The sequence below is a fragment of the Notolabrus celidotus genome, chromosome 17 (assembly GCF_009762535.1).
Source record: "Notolabrus celidotus isolate fNotCel1 chromosome 17, fNotCel1.pri, whole genome shotgun sequence".
Classification (NCBI taxonomy): domain Eukaryota; kingdom Metazoa; phylum Chordata; class Actinopteri; order Labriformes; family Labridae; genus Notolabrus; species Notolabrus celidotus.
The window spans coordinates 18,172,867-18,191,380 of record NC_048288.1 but is presented as its reverse complement, the minus strand read 5'-3'; the positions used below and the strand labels follow the sequence as shown (position 1 = coordinate 18,191,380).

Sequence of the window (18,514 nt, the reverse complement as noted above, 5' to 3'; positions counted from 1 at the left end):
CTGGTGAAGAAGGCCAGCTCAGTCCTGGACTCTGTGGAGGTGGTGGCTGACAGGAGAATTATGGCCAAGCTGTCGTCTCTGATGGACATTTTTTATATATATATTCTTGTTGAAATTCTTGTACTGTAAACCTTCTTGTTTGCTGCTGTAACTCCATGAATTTCTCCGTTGTGGGACGAATAAAGGAGTATCTTATCTTATCTTATTTATTGTGTAGTAATCTTCAGATTCTGCATACAAATGCAACATTTTGTTAATACAGGACCTGATAGTCGTATTAGAAGTAATCAGATTTTGTTGTCTGAGTGGTGTTTACTATTTTAGGTGGTATTTGCAGGGAATATTGCAAGAAAACAATCCAGAGTAGAGCAAAATGGATAGATCACATTAGCTGTCTTATGACAGCCAATGGGTAGCAAGATGGTTGTGCATCCAAAAGTTGTACTCATGCAAACATTCAATAAACATTTTCTGATGGGTGGTAGGTATACAGCATGTTTCATTACATACTTCCTTGGTTAACAATTTACATTCACTTGGTATCCAGTGTAAACTTTTATTCCTGTCAATGAAAACAGGGATCAAACAAAGTAATCTTTCAAATGTAGCCAAATGTGGTATATTCTGGGACACAGCTGTTCTATTTCAGCTCAAAGATCCCTTAATCATAATATTGCTAAAGAGTCTCGTACCCTGTGTTCTACTTTGCCCTCCTGATTGATGTTTCGTCTTTATACGTCGCTGTAATCCTCTGGTTCAGCCAGGCGGCCCTCTCCAAACTGTTAATTATCTTTGTGTATGGGCACCTCCCTGAGCTCAGCTGGACCACATGGTGAATGAAGGCACACAGCTGGACTACAGCCGGAGTTCTTCAACTTTTTCTTTTGGAGAAATTATGTTTTCTATAGACATCAGAGATCCTTTGAAGTTAGTTTTTACAAAGAGAAGGGTTAACAGCAGTCGCTTTATGCGTGCAACAGCTTTGATATGCGGTGCTACAACTGTTTGGCTCTGGGTGAGATCTCCTATGTGAGACATAAGTTAAGTATAATATTGTTTTATCTCCAGGCTGCAAAATGCTTCCCTGAAGTATGGCACTTAAAACAGACAAACATAAAAGCTGTATCATCCCATCCTTTAAATCATCTCTCCAACTGGATTCCCAAGGGACTCTGGCTGCTTTTGTGTTCATTTGTACCAAATTAAAAAAAAGTCTAGTCAGTTAAGTTGAAGAAAAGCACCACATTGCTGTGACATCATCTGGGCAGGCCACTTAATATACCAGCTGAGAGAGCAGAGGCTTTGAAACAAAAGACTGCACATATGGAGATCATTCATACTTTTAAGTGATCCCAGTGACAGCCCAGATTCAAACTGTTGCTAACATACAGTGTGCACTCTCATGGATCCTTTAGCCATATTATTTGTTCTGATGTTGTATTTCCTTGTAGCCTGAATTGTCCTTTAGCTTCAGTTTTCATTCACCTTTTTAACTGCAGCCACCTGTGGCCTTTACTGACATCCACAATCTGCTAAAGTAGTAAGGAGAGGTTGGCGGTGCAGCAGGGTTAAAGTCAAAGAGCCATTTAAGCTCAATCCTATCATTCTAATGTGAGGAGGATGTAAGAATATGACATTAAGATTACCACCACTTCCAACGTCTCGACTGCCAGTCTCCACCACCTCTGTTGTCTGGCTGCAATTCCTTAATTATAGAAGGGCTGCCTCTGTGCTGTCTTCAAAATCACAGAGCAAAAACACCCAGCCAGCAATATCTGCTACTTATTCAATAACCTTTGTTAACTTGTTGGTTTTGGATGCCTACATTGGCAGATATTCAATTCACTAAATTATTCTACACTGCAAAAACTCAAAATCTTACCAAGAGAAATTGTCTAATTTTTAGTCAAAATGTCTTATCCCACTTAATTTAAGATAAATAAAGTAATATTTGATCAAGATAGAGGGACTTATTTTAAGGCAATGAATCTTAAATATCTTGTTAAGTCAAACAATCTTGAAATGATCTTGTTTTGAGTTGTAATTTAGAAGAAAAAAAGTTTATTTTACATTTCATACATTTTTCAAGCTGAGATCTTATTTGTAGAAGACGGATAATCTTGATTTAAGAGAACCCTTTAATTAATTCAAGTAAATGTATTTTATTGGAGAATCTATCAGAAAACAGCTCCATTGATGAAAGAAAGAAAGAAAGTTGTATTTTTTAAGGGTGGGTTACAGTTTTCAGGCACTGTTTCTTCTAAATCAGATAAAAAAAATATACATTTTAAAGATAGCAGGCTTATCCTAAAAAACAACATGACTGAATATTAGTATATCCAGCTCACTATGAGAAGACAGTGTATCTCAAAATGCTCAAATTAAACTTTGTAATCTTATTTCAAGTACAAGATGGACTTAAACCTAGAGAAGTGCCGCTATAATACAACTCAAATTGAGGTGAATATATCTGAAATAAAGAAGTTGACATGAAATGTATTAGTGCAAAAATCTTTTTTTTGAGTGAAAAATACTAATTGTTATCATTCCTAGCTTATTCTGAGACAAGATTTAAAATACTGGTAAAATATTGCTTAAAATAAGTTTTCCCTGCTAATTTTAAGATCACAGTTTTCTAACTATCACGTCTTATCTTAAGAAATCTTACCGAGCAAAGTTTCACTTTTTCTATTGGCAGATTTGTTTGCTTATTTCAAGGTAAAAGTACCTTGAAATATTTTTTTTTCTTGTTTTTGGAGGGACATTTATCCAGTGTACTTTACTTTATTAGAGAAAATACAAAAAAAAAAACACAATGACTGACTTTCCAGATAATAATTTAACCAGTCTTGATACACATCAGCTGTCATCTGACATTCATTCAGCCAGCCTCCAGGAAAAATATCTGTGAACTAATAAGGGATATACAAGAAGGGATTTCCTCTTCCGTGCACTAGTCATCATTTAAAGTCTGACTGCAACTTCAAAAAAGAAAATGGAATTGGAGCTGAGAAACAAGGGCTATGACTGGCTTGTGATCAGCTGTCATATGAGGATATCTGTTCACAGATTGGTCAATAAATCTCAGTCAACAATATGAAAACAAAAAACTAACAATGGACCGTTGTGTGGCGTGAAAGTGTCAGTTAAGTCTATGAGCTTAATGATTCCTCACAGCGGAGCAGCTGCTGCTAGTTAACACCTATTTCATTACCATATGACCATCATGTGTTTCTGGTCAGATGCTGTATTACATGAGCGCTAGATTAATTCCATAATTGTTTGGGTGTTTGCCTAGATAATGTTTGAGCAAATGTTGTGCATTCTGGGAAAATTGTTGAAAGTCAAAACCATGCTATACAGCTTCAAACAATTAAGGCTTACTATTCAGATGAGATGTTTTCCTTCATATCTATTCATATCCTAGTAAAACAGTTATCACAGTTGTCACAGTGTGTCATAGTCCCTATTTGGCTAAAGCTGTAAGGTTGCTGTTATCTTACTGCTAACATCTACCGTTTTAAGTTTATTGTGATTGTCGTCTTTGTTCCCATTTATCACACCAGGTTGCTCCAGTTTGACGCAGATCTCAGCACTTAGAGAATAATTACACAAGCTGCAACTGTGAACTACACATTACCTTACATCAGGGGTTCCCAAACTTTTCAGGTCCAACCCCAAAATACAGGTGCCAAAGACTCATTTATCTGGTCTGCAGAAAATTAGCCTACCTACATGCACATGTGGCTGTGTTTCCTGTGCTATCATGAATTAACCCTCCTGTTATGTTAATTTCTCTGGAACAGCAATAATGTTCCTGGGTCAATTTGACCTGGGGCATATTCAATTATCCAAAAGTGTCTGAACCCCAAAAAAACCCAATACAAATTTTAACTCCATCTACATTTGTGTTCTTTAATTCTCACAGATCATGGTTCAATGAGGATAACTCACTCGTTTTTCTTTAAAATTAATGTTAAAACTTTTTTTAATGTACATTGGAAAGCCCTAAATATAAATACAATAGTTTTACATGACATAGTTTTGTTTATTTTCTTTTACATTTGAATTGAGGGATGTTGATACATTAACATGAGACACTTCTTCTGTAACATGCTGCCCAGATTTTTATGATGCATTTAAGATAAGATAAGATAAGATAGTCCTTTATTCATCCCACAACAGGGGAATTCATAAGCTGGTTTGGAAGGCATATATTGCCTAAAATAGACTTTAAAAAGGGTCAATTTGACCTGCAACATAACAGGAGGGTTAACCTGCTGCTACTGATGCTTTGTTACTTAACTGTTCACTAACCCTAACCTTAAGAAGTCATCTAGCAACAAGGAAAGGCAGAAAACGAATTACATTTTTTATTTGCACAGTTTTATTTCAAATTAAGCTACTATTTTTTTACAGTAATGGGTGGAATATGCTACTTTTAGATAAATTAAATAAAACATTCTGGAAGACATTTCATCCCCCCCCCATTTGTGTCTCACTTTGGGAACCCCTGCCCTGCCTTACATCGCAAGAACAGTCACATTCATTCATTGAACTGCAAGTTGATTTGCTGGTTATTGACTATAAAGCTATATAAAGCCTATTTTAACACTTTTCTGCAACAAAATGTTCGAATGCCTGCTTCTGCTACTTACCTCATTGAAAGCACAATTGAATTTCTTAGTGTTTTATAATAGATTTTAGCTGTTTTGTGTAATCACCAAAAGGTCTGCACTGAGCACCCCCTCCCTCCTCTCTCTGCTTTGCTGCAGCATACCTGAACACCGAGGGTTTGTGCTGAAGCTCGCCTTGGGGGGCTGAGTTGGATAACTCGCTTGAGCCTGAAAGTGTAAAGATGAAACACACAGCACAGAACAGGCAGCTCTGCTCAAGCTAGGGGTGAGTGCTGCATGACTCGTGTTGTGCTGCAGTGTGACCTCTCTGCCAGTCTTCCACAGGGGTCAGAGGTCAAAAATGGCAACTGCAACCCAACAGCAGGATTGTACGCCTTTTTTGCAATCAGCCCCCCTCTGACTTGGAGCTAATATTGTGCTGGCCATAAACCAGAACTGATTACACAATCAAGAATAAAGGAGCCTAATTAGCTTGTGGGTTTTAATTAATCACAGACAGCTGGGCTAAGACTTCATTAAGTTCAATAGAGAATGCATCGTGTCATATGCTGTTTACAATACAACTTTAACAGGATAAGATTGATGGTTTACCATGAAATTCGGTGGACATATTTATTGTGACCAGAGCATCAACTCCGATAACGCCGGTGATGCCTTGACTTTTCTGTGCAACCATACAGCCAACGTTTCAAACCCCTTCTCATGAGCTGTAACTACTTCAAGGGTCCATTGATTTCTCATCCCGCTCCAGCTCAGGTCAACATTTAGACGTGTTGTAGTACTTTGTGTTTCCACTCAAACTACCTAAAAATATGAGATTTCCCATCAACATCATCTGAACTGTGTGTCAGGCTCAGATTTGCAAATGTTAGCATGCTAGCAGTTACGAACAGGCTACTTTGCGACAAGCTATAACGAGCATCAGTGATACAGCTCATGTTCTGCACATAGAGTATGAGCAATGCTCCTCTGGTAGAAGGCTTAGAGTCCCTCCTTGCAAAGAATCAAATATTAATTTATCCCTGCATCTATTCAACTTTTGAATGGTGGCAGAAAAGGCAGAAGTTGACGCTGATTTGCGTTTTTGCACTGTTGCTAGAGTTGCTGTCTGGCTCTGTTATTTATTTGTTAGTACATGGATACTTTCATGCATTTAAAGATGGTTTAGCTGGGGCGCTGGTGGCCTATAGGGTCTAAGCGCCCCACATGCAGAGGCTACAGTCCTCGTCGAAGGGCACGCCGGTTCGATTCCCGGCCGGTCTACCATTTCCTGCATGTCTTCCCCTACTCTCTACTCCCCCCATTTCCTGTCTCTCTTCAGCTGTCCTATCAAATAAAGGCAAAAAGGCCAAAAAAATTTCTGCATGTAAGCATTATGATGTTAGCATTAAGTGCAAGCCACCACTGTGCCAAAATACAGCGTAATATAGCCATGCACATTATATCTGTCAGTGTTTTTACAATCATGAAATACTTCAGAAAAGCTGTAGAGGTATGTCATCACATGCTCTCATTGAGGTGTTACATTTTACCTTCACATTGTTCTAAAACTTGTTTTAATATTGTGGATACGGGTCACAGACACAGGTCTGTTCCTTGAGCCATTTGGGGGGATTCATGGAACAGAAAAAGTTATTAAATGATATTTCATAATGTAGGGCTACAGCATGCAGAAAGGATAGGGGTTAGAAATGATTCTGTGAGCAAACTACACGCACACAGAAGTGGAAATCTCTCAGTATTTAAAAAGAAACATTTTTGATTTGACTGTTTGTTAGAGAGAGATTCCTGTTATACATCTTTTTTCTAAAATCTGTTGTAGATTTTTAGACCTATACTTCTGAAAATGATTGATCAAATGCATTTTTTTTCATATCTTCCAGGCAGTTACTGGTTACAAGTCATGGCTGTGTGGGATGAGCTCCAACTTGCAGAAGCTTGTAACCTCCCTGGCATACAGAAGGTAATCCATCCATTTCAATATCATCAATGTCAACCCTGCATGGACAAGTACATTCAAGTGTCTGGTAACAAGAGACTTCTTGAGAAAAGATGATAACATCAGTGTTATTTTAAATGCTGGTCACACCAGCATAAAAGACACAATCTGTATTAGGAGAGAACTGAGACTCCTGCAATCCCCCTCCACCGGTCACTTGTCGTCTAAAACTGAAGAGTCTTTTTTGTAATCAATCCGGCACTTCACAAGATTATATTACCTCCCCCCATTCGATACTGGTGTATTGTCGCACTAGTTTATAAGATGCAGCTCTCTCTGTAGATGACAAAAAGGGAACAAAATTGTGCTTTATACACTAAATGTTATATAATGTAGATGATTAGACTGACTATAGATCTGTTATTCTTACTCTAAAGATCTTTGCATGTCCATATAAGGTACTCCAGTACTCATATCACACTCTGATTCAAAGTGAGTCACATTTTCATTTTAGCCTCTGTCTTTGGGAACATTTCCTGGCACATTTTTGCACATCCACTCATTTCATACAAGTCAATGTGAAAGACAGATTGTATTCACACATCAATGCAAACGGTCTAAAAAAATAACTCTTTTCATTTATTCAAAGAATACATGTATGTAAGGCAAGCATGCTGATTTGCACATTGGCTCTTAGAACATCTGATTGGCCCGTAATCCAGTGTTTTATATTTGGCCACTTGTGTAAATAATATTGTAAAAACTGGTGATTTGGGTGATTCATTGTGAACAGTATGTTTAAAAAGAGTCTTTGGAGCAGCCTTAGAACCAGTAAGAGCTGTGTGGTTTGAGTGACTCAGCTCCTTGGTTCAGCATGTAGGATTCAGGATCTGGGCTAAAACATCAAACATGACCTAGCGGTCATGTAAGGACTTTAATGGAGATCCTGCAAAAGAGCTTGGTCTTATGCGACCTTACAATCAAACAGCAGTTACCGACAGACAGACTTCCATCCAACAGGCTTCTAAACACCACATCTAATGCCTACTGTGGCACACTCACCCTGTCATTTTGTAATATGAGTAGTTACATACAGTAAACCTCCTACAGAGCATCACTCAGCCAGTCTGCCTCATGGGCTTCATTTAGAGGCCACAGTATTTCAGGGCCGCCCCTGTGGGTGCATGCTGCCGGCTGCTACAGCTCAGTCACAGGGTGTTGAGGGGGGGCACCAACACATATGAAAGGATCTCTGTGAAAGAGGCCTGACTTCCACTGCTCGCTGAACAACCTGGGAAATGGGAGAAAGGAGATTTAAATCAGTGCCGTCCAAGAAGAGTACATTTCTTCTTTATATTGATAACGCAGTCTGCTGAAGCATTTACGGACGCGTTAAAACTGCAGGTTTGAATGTATAAAGACATGCTGGATGTCTCAGATTGCCTTATTTACTGTGGGTGGTCTCACAAATACAGGAGATGTGGGGAAGAAAAACATATCCTTCCACTAGAGATAAGGGTGAATAAAATATCAGTTCAAGCTAATACTGTTAAACACACCATGATGACACCAGGTTTGAACCTTCTAAATACAACCCATAATCATTTCAGGTGGGGCCTTGGATTTCTGTCCATTCAATCCTGCTGCTGTGAAAGTTAAAACCGGTCTTAAATTCTGCATGATCGATGGTCCCTTCACTGACCTACCAACAGGTTTGTTGCTTTCCAGATTTCAAAGACCACCAACACACACACAGACTCAAACACACGCACACACTCAAATGTGCATATACTGACACCCAGAGCTAGTTGAGGCCACCCACCCTCTCTTAACAGTAGCCCATTTATCTTCTCATTCAGCCCTGGTGATTCCCTCCTTTCTTCACCTCAATCAACAGTTCACCACCTGGACACCTGAACTCATTTTGCCATGACAATTCAGCAAACCCTCTTTTTTTCTGAGCTAGTCATAACAAACAGCATCATGGACCTCTGACTTTTACTTTTCTGTCTGAGACAGGGTGGCACAACAAAGGCTGTGCCGGGTATTTTCTGCAGAATATGTCTGCTCTCCCTTTTTTTTTTTTACAGCCGCAGCCTCGCATACCAAGGTCATGCAACCCTCCTAACTCTACATTTTCGACCTGAGGGCTCACATGAGATCCGCCCCGACCAGGTGGTGCGAACACACAGCTCTACCTTTTGGCTTTTATGATTGGCTGAAAGCATAGCTGCGCAGTGGGTGATGAATTGTTCAATAAAGGGAGGGAAATCAGTGCAGCAATCAAACTGTCCATGAAGCCATCACATAGAATGATGGTGCTTTTTCAACTTTCAAAAACCCCAACAACTCTTAAAACCAAATAATATTTTATGTTATGGCAGAAAATTGTCTTGTAATCAATCTTTTAGTGGGGGCGTTGGAGGTTTATGAGGGCAGAGTGGAGAGGAAGGTGAAAGGGCTGAATACGTATTGAATAGTACGCCGCAACCAAAAATAAGCATAGATTTTTGTCCTGCTTTTTGAGACAAACTTAACTAAAATCAAACAGCCATCTATTACAATCCCACAATGTGCTCTATTTAGTATTAATTAAATAGTAAATATTCAATTTCTCAAAGTCAGATTAAAGCTTTCCTAAAGTCCTACTTGTCTCAGCTGCAGGGTCACTTTAGATTCCTCTCAGTCACAGTGCACTCAGACAGAAGGACATTCTTGACTTTCTGAGACATAAATGATTTGTTGCATGTCTGACTGTAGGATCACTGCCTCCTTTTTGTCATATGCTGTAGAATCAGGCTGCTTCCCATTATGGACACCTGTAGCCCAGGCCAGGCTGACTGCAGACATTTCTCTCTGCAGGGTTGACACAGACCTTTGGCAGGAACATGAAGGAGAAACTGTTTGAATACAGATACAATGATGGGATATATAAATGCTTACATAAGAGCACATGCTTTTTTTACTGGTGATTAAGGACACATGCATCCACAACAACTCAGACAGATTTTGAGCAAGCTATGCAGGTAAACCATATGTGTGGTGAGCAAAAGAGGTGGAACATCACCTAACATATCCATTTGATGCAGCAGCCGGGTTGTCTTAGCTTATTACATACCTCAGTATAGTTCCTTTCCATCATCAGATTTGCACGTGCTTTGCACGTGCTCCTAGGTAAAGTTAGTAAAACTAAATATTCAACAATCAGTTTGACTTTTAAAACAACATGGTAAGTGTTATTATAGTAAGTAAGAAACATCTGCTTAGACTGTCATAGTAGTCAAGAAACACCATATTTCTTGCATATGCAAAAATAAACAGGGCTTAGTTAATCAGTAAAAAGGTCTCAGTTTGGTTATGTTCATTCATCAGCTATCATCTACTGACGATATGTGCCTCCAAAGATGATGGACAACTTTTCAGGCATTTGTGAAAAGCCAACGGTTTGTGACATTAACTTTTATAGAGGCTCTTTTCTCTGTGCTGCATCATTTACAGTCATTTACAGTCCACTTAGCAACTCTAGAAATCACTGAGTGATCAGATCAAAGAGAAGTGAAATTCACCCCTCAAGATATATGTCCGTAAAATACACACCATAATTTCTTGGTACGTTATGTTGTACACCCTTTCATCTGTTTGTGGTGAGTCTCAGTTTCACTGTAAATAGTAATTTACACAGAGGCTGCACTCTGGCTTACTTCAGTGGTGTGAACCTGAAAAAGAAACAGATTTTTTTGTAATTAATGGGTCTTAAATTTGCTGAAACAACAACATCATGCAGATTAGTATAAGGTCAAGCTAAAAGTGTATTTATCTTTGTCAGGTCTGTCGTCAAGAGGAGAAGAAAACAGGTTTGGTTGATTTATTCCAGGAAGTCAGGAAATCTGGACACTTGTTGTCTTTAGTGACACAGCATCAGTCAGATTTGTGTCTCAGATACCTGCATGAAAAAGGAAGCAAATAATCTGTTCAAGATCAAACATAGACACTGTCTATAGAGAGAAATCCTGCTCAAAACCGAGGCCTGCTGATTGATAATATTCTGTTTACAAAGCATACAACAGAAACCAGAACACTTCTCATGCTAAAGTCCAGATCCCTGAGTACAGATTCTACATTTTTATGTAGATTATGTGGAGATTTTGTTACGTTCGGACACCAAAATGATTGGTAAGGATAAGAAAAGAAGTCATGATTTCAGGTTTTAATAAGTGCCAACCTGGCTAAGTTGTAACAAAGGTGTATAACATAACTAACCTAACTAATGTGCACCAAATATGCTCAAACAAAGAAAGTCTACTTGAAAGGAAAAACCTTGAAAATTCCTTCACCAGGTGTCAATTCATAATTTCACACTCTTAAAACCACATCTTGTGCCTTTACCAGCACATCAAAACGATAACCCAGAGGTAAGAATCCTTAACTGATCGTATGAAAACAAACTATAAATAAATGACAAAAAATATATACGTTTCAGTAACAGATTTTTTTAAAAATACTCTTCTTGATTTGGTGTATAAATCATATAAAAAACAGCATCTGAATTCAACATGTGCCTCCCAATTTTCTCTGTATGCAACTTTAGATGTGCAGCAAATACAAGTTTATTCAGGTCATATTTCTATATTTTAATCTGAATAAATAAGCAGCACACCCTCCACTTACAGCATCTCCATATAACTGATCTTGGGCCAGCACGTGCACTCTTAAAATGGAGGTAGCATTTAGCCAGACACTAATTTTGGTGGGCCACATGGTAGACCACATTCAAAATACATGGCGGTCAATGGCAGGATGCTGTATATGACAAGGAAGAGTCACTTCAGTAGCACAAATACCATGTATACCCAAAACACACCAAAAATCCTGGCACAAAATCCCTCAAAGAAACAAAACTAACACAGCTTTCATCAGATTACCTCAAATTACCTAAAATCGGGTTAGGCTTCTAATAAAAGCCTTTCAATGCCATGATGACTTAACCTACCAATTGATACTGGATTATAAAAAAGTATTTTTTCTCATGAAATGCTGTGGTAGCCAAAAATAATGTTGGTGAACTTTTTCTTGCTGGTGTTAGACAGAGGAACGGAGTGAGTGTGGAGAAAGAGCTCTTTATACTGTCCTCTGCTCGGTGTGTAAACAGTGACAGGCGGTGGCGGCTGGTTGGCTCGAGTGTGCCTGTGAAAAGTGCTTGTATTTCAAACCCATGTCAGGTTAAGGACTTACAAAGTGAAAGAACTCTTCTCATTTAACATAAAACAACAAGCATGTATTTCAATTAGAAATAGAGTGTGAATTTTTGGCTCTTTTATTCTGCTTCTTCATTGTGTCATTTTTTCTTGTAAGTTCTTGTCTTCTGCTGAAGTTTGAAAATGCCGTTTCTGGTAGCTGCGAATGACCAACTCATTTCATTTAGCATGTTTGACATAACTTTAATAACTACCAAACAGACATAGTCATAAAATACCCTTCATCTTTTCCGACTCATTCTTCTATCTGTGGTATTAGGTTTATTTTCTTGATTATTTCTCCACCTAATTTCAATTCAGGGTAAATAAAACAGTGATAAACATTTGAACAAAGGAGCGTATTGTCCTGCTACTTATAAGCACTTGATTTTTATTGACCTGGTTTCATTCAGCAGCCTTTATATAGACAACATGGATCAGTGTGCTGGTAATTGTGAAAACATCTAGGCAATAAACCGCTCTCATTCTGCTTGAGGTTTTGCATTCCTCAGCAAAAGATTCTAACCTGAAAGCTACACGCTGTCTGAAGGTGTGTGCTTTCTGACAAAAATTTAAATAGTAGTGGGTGTAGTTATTATATTTTGTCTGTGTGGCTTGAAGGTCAGAAGATGTTGATTCAGGGTTAAGAAGTCCATAAAATAGGAGTTGGAACCCAAACCAGAATATTTTTCTGTCCCTCATTGAATACTTGTCTTTACTTCAACCGTTACCTTTCCTCATTACTTAGCTGTGTTACATACTCGAATGTGCTGTATGCGGAAGAGCATGTCTGTGTTGCACCTGCAAATATCACAAAACAAAAAAGGGCCTTCTTGTGGCAAAGTAAAGTCCTGAAAAAAATGTTAGTAGAGCATACCTAAACTGAGATGAGTGCTTGGGTCAGAAGCCCCGTTTCCACCAAGCGGTTCAGTTCGGTTCGTCTCGGTACGGCACGCATTTTGCGGTGTTTCCATTGACTAAAACCGGGACAGGTCCCCAAATTACCGAGCCGTACCGTCCCACTTTTTAGTACCCTTCTGTTGGGGTGGCAGACATACCAATCCGACCCCAGAAGGTGGAGCTAGAAACACTGCAGTCCGTTGATTGGTCGAAAGAATCGTCACTTCCATTGCGACAGCGGTAATAAAGAACAACACATAACCCCACCATGTTTAAATCTCCAGTGGACTTTGGGAAGATAACTTTTTTTGTTTGGAAAATGGCGTCAAGAAACAGTGTTCATGGTCGACTGCTGAGGTGCAGACGTTCCTCACGTCTTTCTTCTTTGTTGCATTCATTAAGGGTACACTGTGTCGCGCTGCCATGACGTCACGTTATTACGTAGCTGATGTGGCTATCGGCATCGGCTTACACACCGCCCACCAAGTAGGGCACGGTTGGCTGTGGAAACGCAAACAGGATCAGGTGTTACCGATCCGACCCGTACTTAACTGTACTGATCAATACCAGACCGCTTGGTGGAAACGAGCCTAGAGTCTCTCAAAATTAGCCAAATTACGTGGCAGAATCGACCCAGTCTGCAGGAAACTATAGCCTAGCTTGCGTGCTGTTACTCCTGGCAGTTTCTCATTACAAGGGCCGAGCTGAGCGGCACCCGTTGTGGCTGGTACAATTACAAGTGACACAATACTCAATACTTTGAATTCCTGTCAGTAATTCTCAGGATTCCTGAAGAGGTAAGTGAGCTAGCTAGCCAGTTTCTGCTAGCTAGCTGTAGCAAGTTAAGAGCTCTTACCTTGAAGCTACGAAGCATGCTTGCTACTTTTTTTGAATTTCTGCATTTTATTTCTTGAAGCTACTTGACTAACTTGCTGAGGCCGCTACTTAAAGCTAGCTAGACTAAAGTAACTTAGATTGATATTTTCTAAAGTAGTAGCTTACTTGATCATGTATCTAGATTGCTGAGGAGCAATAGGTCGTACTAATGCATACACATCCAACATAGTTCTGACGATCTACAATGTAACTCTTTAAAAATAAGTATGGGTATGAGTTGAAATGTAATTTATTGTGATATTCTGAGTTTAGATTTAGCAATACCAATCATTTTATATTCCATACCTATGGTTAAAGCTACACGTACTACAGCTACAACTGCTGCTTCTGCTGCTACTAAAAATACTGCAGTTTCTTTGTCTACTCAGCGCACAAAGCAGAATTAGTCTCACCCCCCAACAAATTACATTCAAAGCTTCTCACTCTGCATACAGTATTATACTGCTGGTCACAATGCACCTCTTGCAGGGTAACTGCTTTATTTGGTTGCAAGTCTTTCTTGAATAAAGAAAAGGTGCTTGTTCATTGTCTAGATCTCTCTCATCTGACAGGAAATCAAACCAGAAAACTTCAAATCATCTGCAAGCCTCCCCGCAGGCCACAATCTGCAGTTGTCACCCTACCATCTGCTGACGGCCTCGCCATCACTAATATCTCCTTCAGGTGCACACCTGACTGTCTAAAGCCAAAGGTATCAATTATTTTATGAATGGGTACTCTTGATATTAAAGGGTACATCTTGGTTCTTTTAAACTGCATCCATGTTTCTCTGGATGGAAAGGGTTTCATTTCAACTAATGGAGACCTCTGAACACCCTGAACTATGTGCGCTGAGATTTTCAGACACGTTTAAAGCCAGACCTCCCTAATTACCAAACTGATCTCAATACTGTTTTAAATCAAAGTTAGGCATGAGAGTGAGTTTTGTCAGTTACCTGTGATGCATTTGATCAGTTTATAGATGCAGCGCCCAATCAAATCTATCTCTGCTCTTGGTTCCTGGATCTTCTTTCCTCAACCCTCGATTTTCAGGAATAAATCAGAGTCCTCCTGCGAGATTGCATGTACAGAACAACTAAAATGTGGGCTAATTTTCTGGAACAAGCGAACAAAACTAAGGACAATACAACCCCCCTGTGACTTAAACAATACTGAACACATCTTAATCCTCCAATTGAAATAATTTCCTCTGACCCAAGTGTTAAGGAAACCTTTGCTTATTTCATGTGTGGACTACTTGTAACTCCACAGTAGCGATGAATCACATGGGATCTGGAAATGTGTGCCCCAGCCCTCTCAACTGTGACTGGAGGAGATGTAGCATGAAGTCTTCTCTGTCCCAGACACCAATTCGTCGCAGAGATATGGCTCTGCTCTCTGCCGCTGGGCATCCAAGAGGAGCATCTGATACTGTTTGGCTGAAGAGAGGTTGGGTCTGGCTGGCTGGGCAGGATGAGCTGGCTGACAGAAGGAGCCTGGTTAGGATCTGTGCCATCTCTGAAGTGAGCCAAGAGATACAAGGAGCTGACTGTCCTCTGGACTGACCCATGCTTCTAAAAGGCCATTAGATGAGAAACCTGGAACTCTTTCACCCTCACAATTTTTCTTACTGGTTGTACAAAAGTGCTTTTTGGTCTACCTGCCCTGAATGTGTCATGTTTCAGGATTTTCACACGGTCATTTGAAGAAAACTCTGATCAGGAAACAGTAGAGTTGGAGGATAACTACATTTGTCAGTGCACAGAGGTTTTGAGGGTGAAGTGTCAGCGGCCTTTGGAACCTATTCTCATTAAGTGTTCTTAATGTTACTGTGTTTGAAACTGTGAGTGCCAGAACCTGTATGGTAAATGACTGCATCTCTCCATGCCAGGTTTAAACTCACCAATGATATCTCGATATCTCTCTGAGGATTAGCATGGTACTTTACAGTTCAACTGTCTGTTATGGAACTGAACATTAACATGCTTTGTTTGGGTTCAGAGCTGCCGTGCCAATTTTTGTCAGCATGAAAAGAATGCACAACAGTGCTAATGTCACGCATAGCCAGGTCTGAGAAGTTTTGCTCTCTTGGTAGGCAGAGCATTGTACCCGATGCTCATTGTCCACACTGTAAATTAACTGCAGAAGCTAGTGTTATGTTTCATTCATCGTAATATTAAAACAATAAAACTTTCACACCTGTCAGAAACTTTTGCTGTTTTTTTTTACTTCTTCACTGATAAGGGGACTACCATAAAAGTGGTCATTTTAATTGTTTGAGCAAGAGCTTTAAGACAGCACAGATATGAACTTGAGATACTTCTACTGTTACATTGATATCTGCATCTTTATCTGTCTGATGTAGCATGCAGTTTTCCTGCAAAGTACCAAAGCCAGTTCAAACATGGTTGGCCAAAGCTACACAACCAATAGCAAAAAGCTTGTCCTTCACTTAAAGATTCAACATTCATGCTAAAATAACTACATGAATAAAGTACTACATCATGTCCAATGTAGTGCAACAAAGGCTGGAAGAAATGGGATTGGCTGGTACTGTCAACAATGCTGTTTCTTGCATCTGATTTTGCTTTCACATGCAGATAATTGTTTATGGAGATCAAGAATACATCCATATTTCATAAATAATTGATGAGTACAGAAATTAATGAAATTTCTCTGAGGGAATTTTGTTTTTCCCATCTACATTCAGACAACCTTTACATGACTTGTTGATAGAAGACCAAAATACAGCATTTAACACATTTTATGATGCCTCTAGTTTTTCTTTTTGCTGGTCTACACAGCCTGAAGTAAATAAATTTGAAGGAGGGGATGGATGGGTATTGCTACATCTCCAGTCTGCCTACTGTATTGTCAATCTGAGTATAAATGGGACCATAATCTACCAAATCAAGATCGTGCTGTATTGAAGAATACTTGAAGCTAGAGTTAGACCATAAACGTATTAGGAACATGTTTACTGAGGAAATAAGTCAACTGAGAAGTAGATTATTTTCCTCATACAATCAAACTTTATATGTCAGGAAAGGTTGTGTGCTGCCAAACGAGTGTTCACCAGTGACCATGTTTATCATGAACATTATTAGATTTGGGACAAAATGTAATAATTTGATTTGAGTATTGATGAAAGGAAACATCAAAGGAAAAGATGCAAGTTAGTGTCTAACTGCTCAGTTGTTTTCTCTTGTAGAGTTTTACAATGTTTCAGTTTTATAGTCGAAAGAGTAGATTTAAATAAAACGGTTCCCAGAAAACATAATGCTGCTACAAAGCGCATTTATGCTGCTAATAACTCAGCTCAGGCTGTGTTAGGTGGACAGAATTAGGATATTTTCAGTTTCTTTGAAAAACGGAATACACATTTCTGTCATTTGATAATTCTCATGTCGTTCCAAACTTTGGCACGGCTATTTCTCGTCTTTCCTCAGACGCACTCGGAGACTTGGGGGCGCATTACAAAGCTGATGGGTGGACCCGAAGGAGAATTTCCAGCCCCGTGATTTGCTAATCGGGGGCTGGTTCCCGTGTCATTTCCCTGTAATCGTGGCTCCGGTTTGTGGAGCTTGCCCTGCCCTCCTGCCCGCGGACGCTCCAAGTGTACCGACTGCACTCAGTGCGCTTTGGTTAAAGCCCGACTACCTTCACTGTGAAGGCTGGGCACTGGGAAGGAGGATCGGGGGCCTCGGTGTGGCTGAAAGAAGAGGCTGAAACTCCTTACATATGGCTTTTCTGTAGGACCCTTTTCATCATTACCTGGGATTGTGGACGGGACGTCACTAAAGATTACCTGAAGTCGCCCCAAAGCTTGAGTCACTTGCGGGCGCTCGATCATGGAGATGCAAAGGTGGTCCACAAGGTGGAAAACGAAAAGGTGGCTTATGGATTCCACTGTAACCGCATTCATCACTTTAGTCCTGGTTCTGCAGGCTGCCAATGTCAGAGCAGGTAAGACTCGAGGGAACGAACTTCTCTAATGAACTTTTTCTCACCGAAAGGGGATGGAGCAGAGACCGGAGAAAACTCGGTAACTGGTGATGGAAATTGGGGAAACTACAGATTTTTACCTGGACACAGAGGCTTCATGGTTTCTTCGTGGTCCCTATAACATGTTGTTATCCCAGTTTCACAAGCAAATGAATCACAGTGACGCGAGATTATCTCATATACCTTAAGCGCTAAGCAGAAGCCACCAGCCAAAATGATCATAACTGTACCCTCTGTTTACTGTAGTGAATTCAAACCCTATTCTGGAGGTTACTTAGACCCTAGTTATTGTCGGGGATTGTTCTCCGAGGTGCATGTATTCTGTTGGCCAAAAGCTCCGAAATTCATTAACACACAGTTTACCTCGAGCTACCTTTACGCATGAATAGGAAGCGTCCGCTCTGAAGATGAGACACCTCGCCTAATTCAATTCATCCTAAGCTGCTGGTATGTGCTTCCAGAGAGAGCAGCAAAACAGAGCATGCCTCCTCTACTTTTTAAGATTCACTCCGACAGAAAGAAAGAAAGCCCTTTGTTTGTACTGTGGTCCGCTGGGTGGATGTGGACACGGTTAGCAGGGTGGATGAAGCTGGACATTTGCAAGACCCTGGACTCTGATGAACATGCTAGAAAAGTTGAATGGCAGTGAAATCATTGATTCCACGCTGAATGCACAGGCTGTTTAATCATATTGTGGAGTGCTATAGTTTATTCAGCTGAAATTGTGAATAAGTTCAGTGGCTGTGTGGAGGAGGGCACATGCTTAATAGATGGCTTTGAGGCACAAAGGTGTGAGGATTCTCTGTAGGTGTTCTGCATGAGTGAGAATATAAATAAGTTGCATTTTCAGAAGGGGTAGAAAGTGCATCTGTCGATGCAGGCTGCAGAGTACCTGCAGGTCTGCAGGGGGCTGAGTGGGCAGA

General features: G+C 39.9%; 1 protein-coding gene and 1 long non-coding RNA gene across 8 annotated transcripts in view; both read left to right on the top strand.

The window, feature by feature from the left end:
* The window catches only part of col11a1a (collagen, type XI, alpha 1a), a 149,113-nt gene that overhangs the window by 12,258 nt on the left and 118,341 nt on the right, over nucleotides 1-18,514 (top strand). For 3 of the 7 annotated variants that reach the window (XM_034706188.1, XM_034706186.1, XM_034706190.1), the window contains exons 3-4: nucleotides 6,521-6,600; nucleotides 8,187-8,288. In XM_034706188.1, the coding sequence (XP_034562079.1) occupies nucleotides 8,255-8,288 (34 nt within the window). In that variant the 5' untranslated portion in view covers nucleotides 6,521-6,600; nucleotides 8,187-8,254. Of the gene's footprint in view, nucleotides 1-6,520; nucleotides 6,601-8,186; nucleotides 8,289-17,035; nucleotides 17,553-18,514 lie in introns of those variants that run through there. The other 4 variants (XM_034706183.1, XM_034706184.1, XM_034706189.1 and 1 more) reach the window with 4 other exon arrangements.
* LOC117828843 lies at nucleotides 13,266-15,795 on the top strand. The gene is made up of 3 exons (XR_004634506.1): nucleotides 13,266-13,507; nucleotides 14,159-14,298; nucleotides 14,859-15,795. It is a non-coding gene; the product is annotated as an uncharacterized LOC117828843 (long non-coding RNA).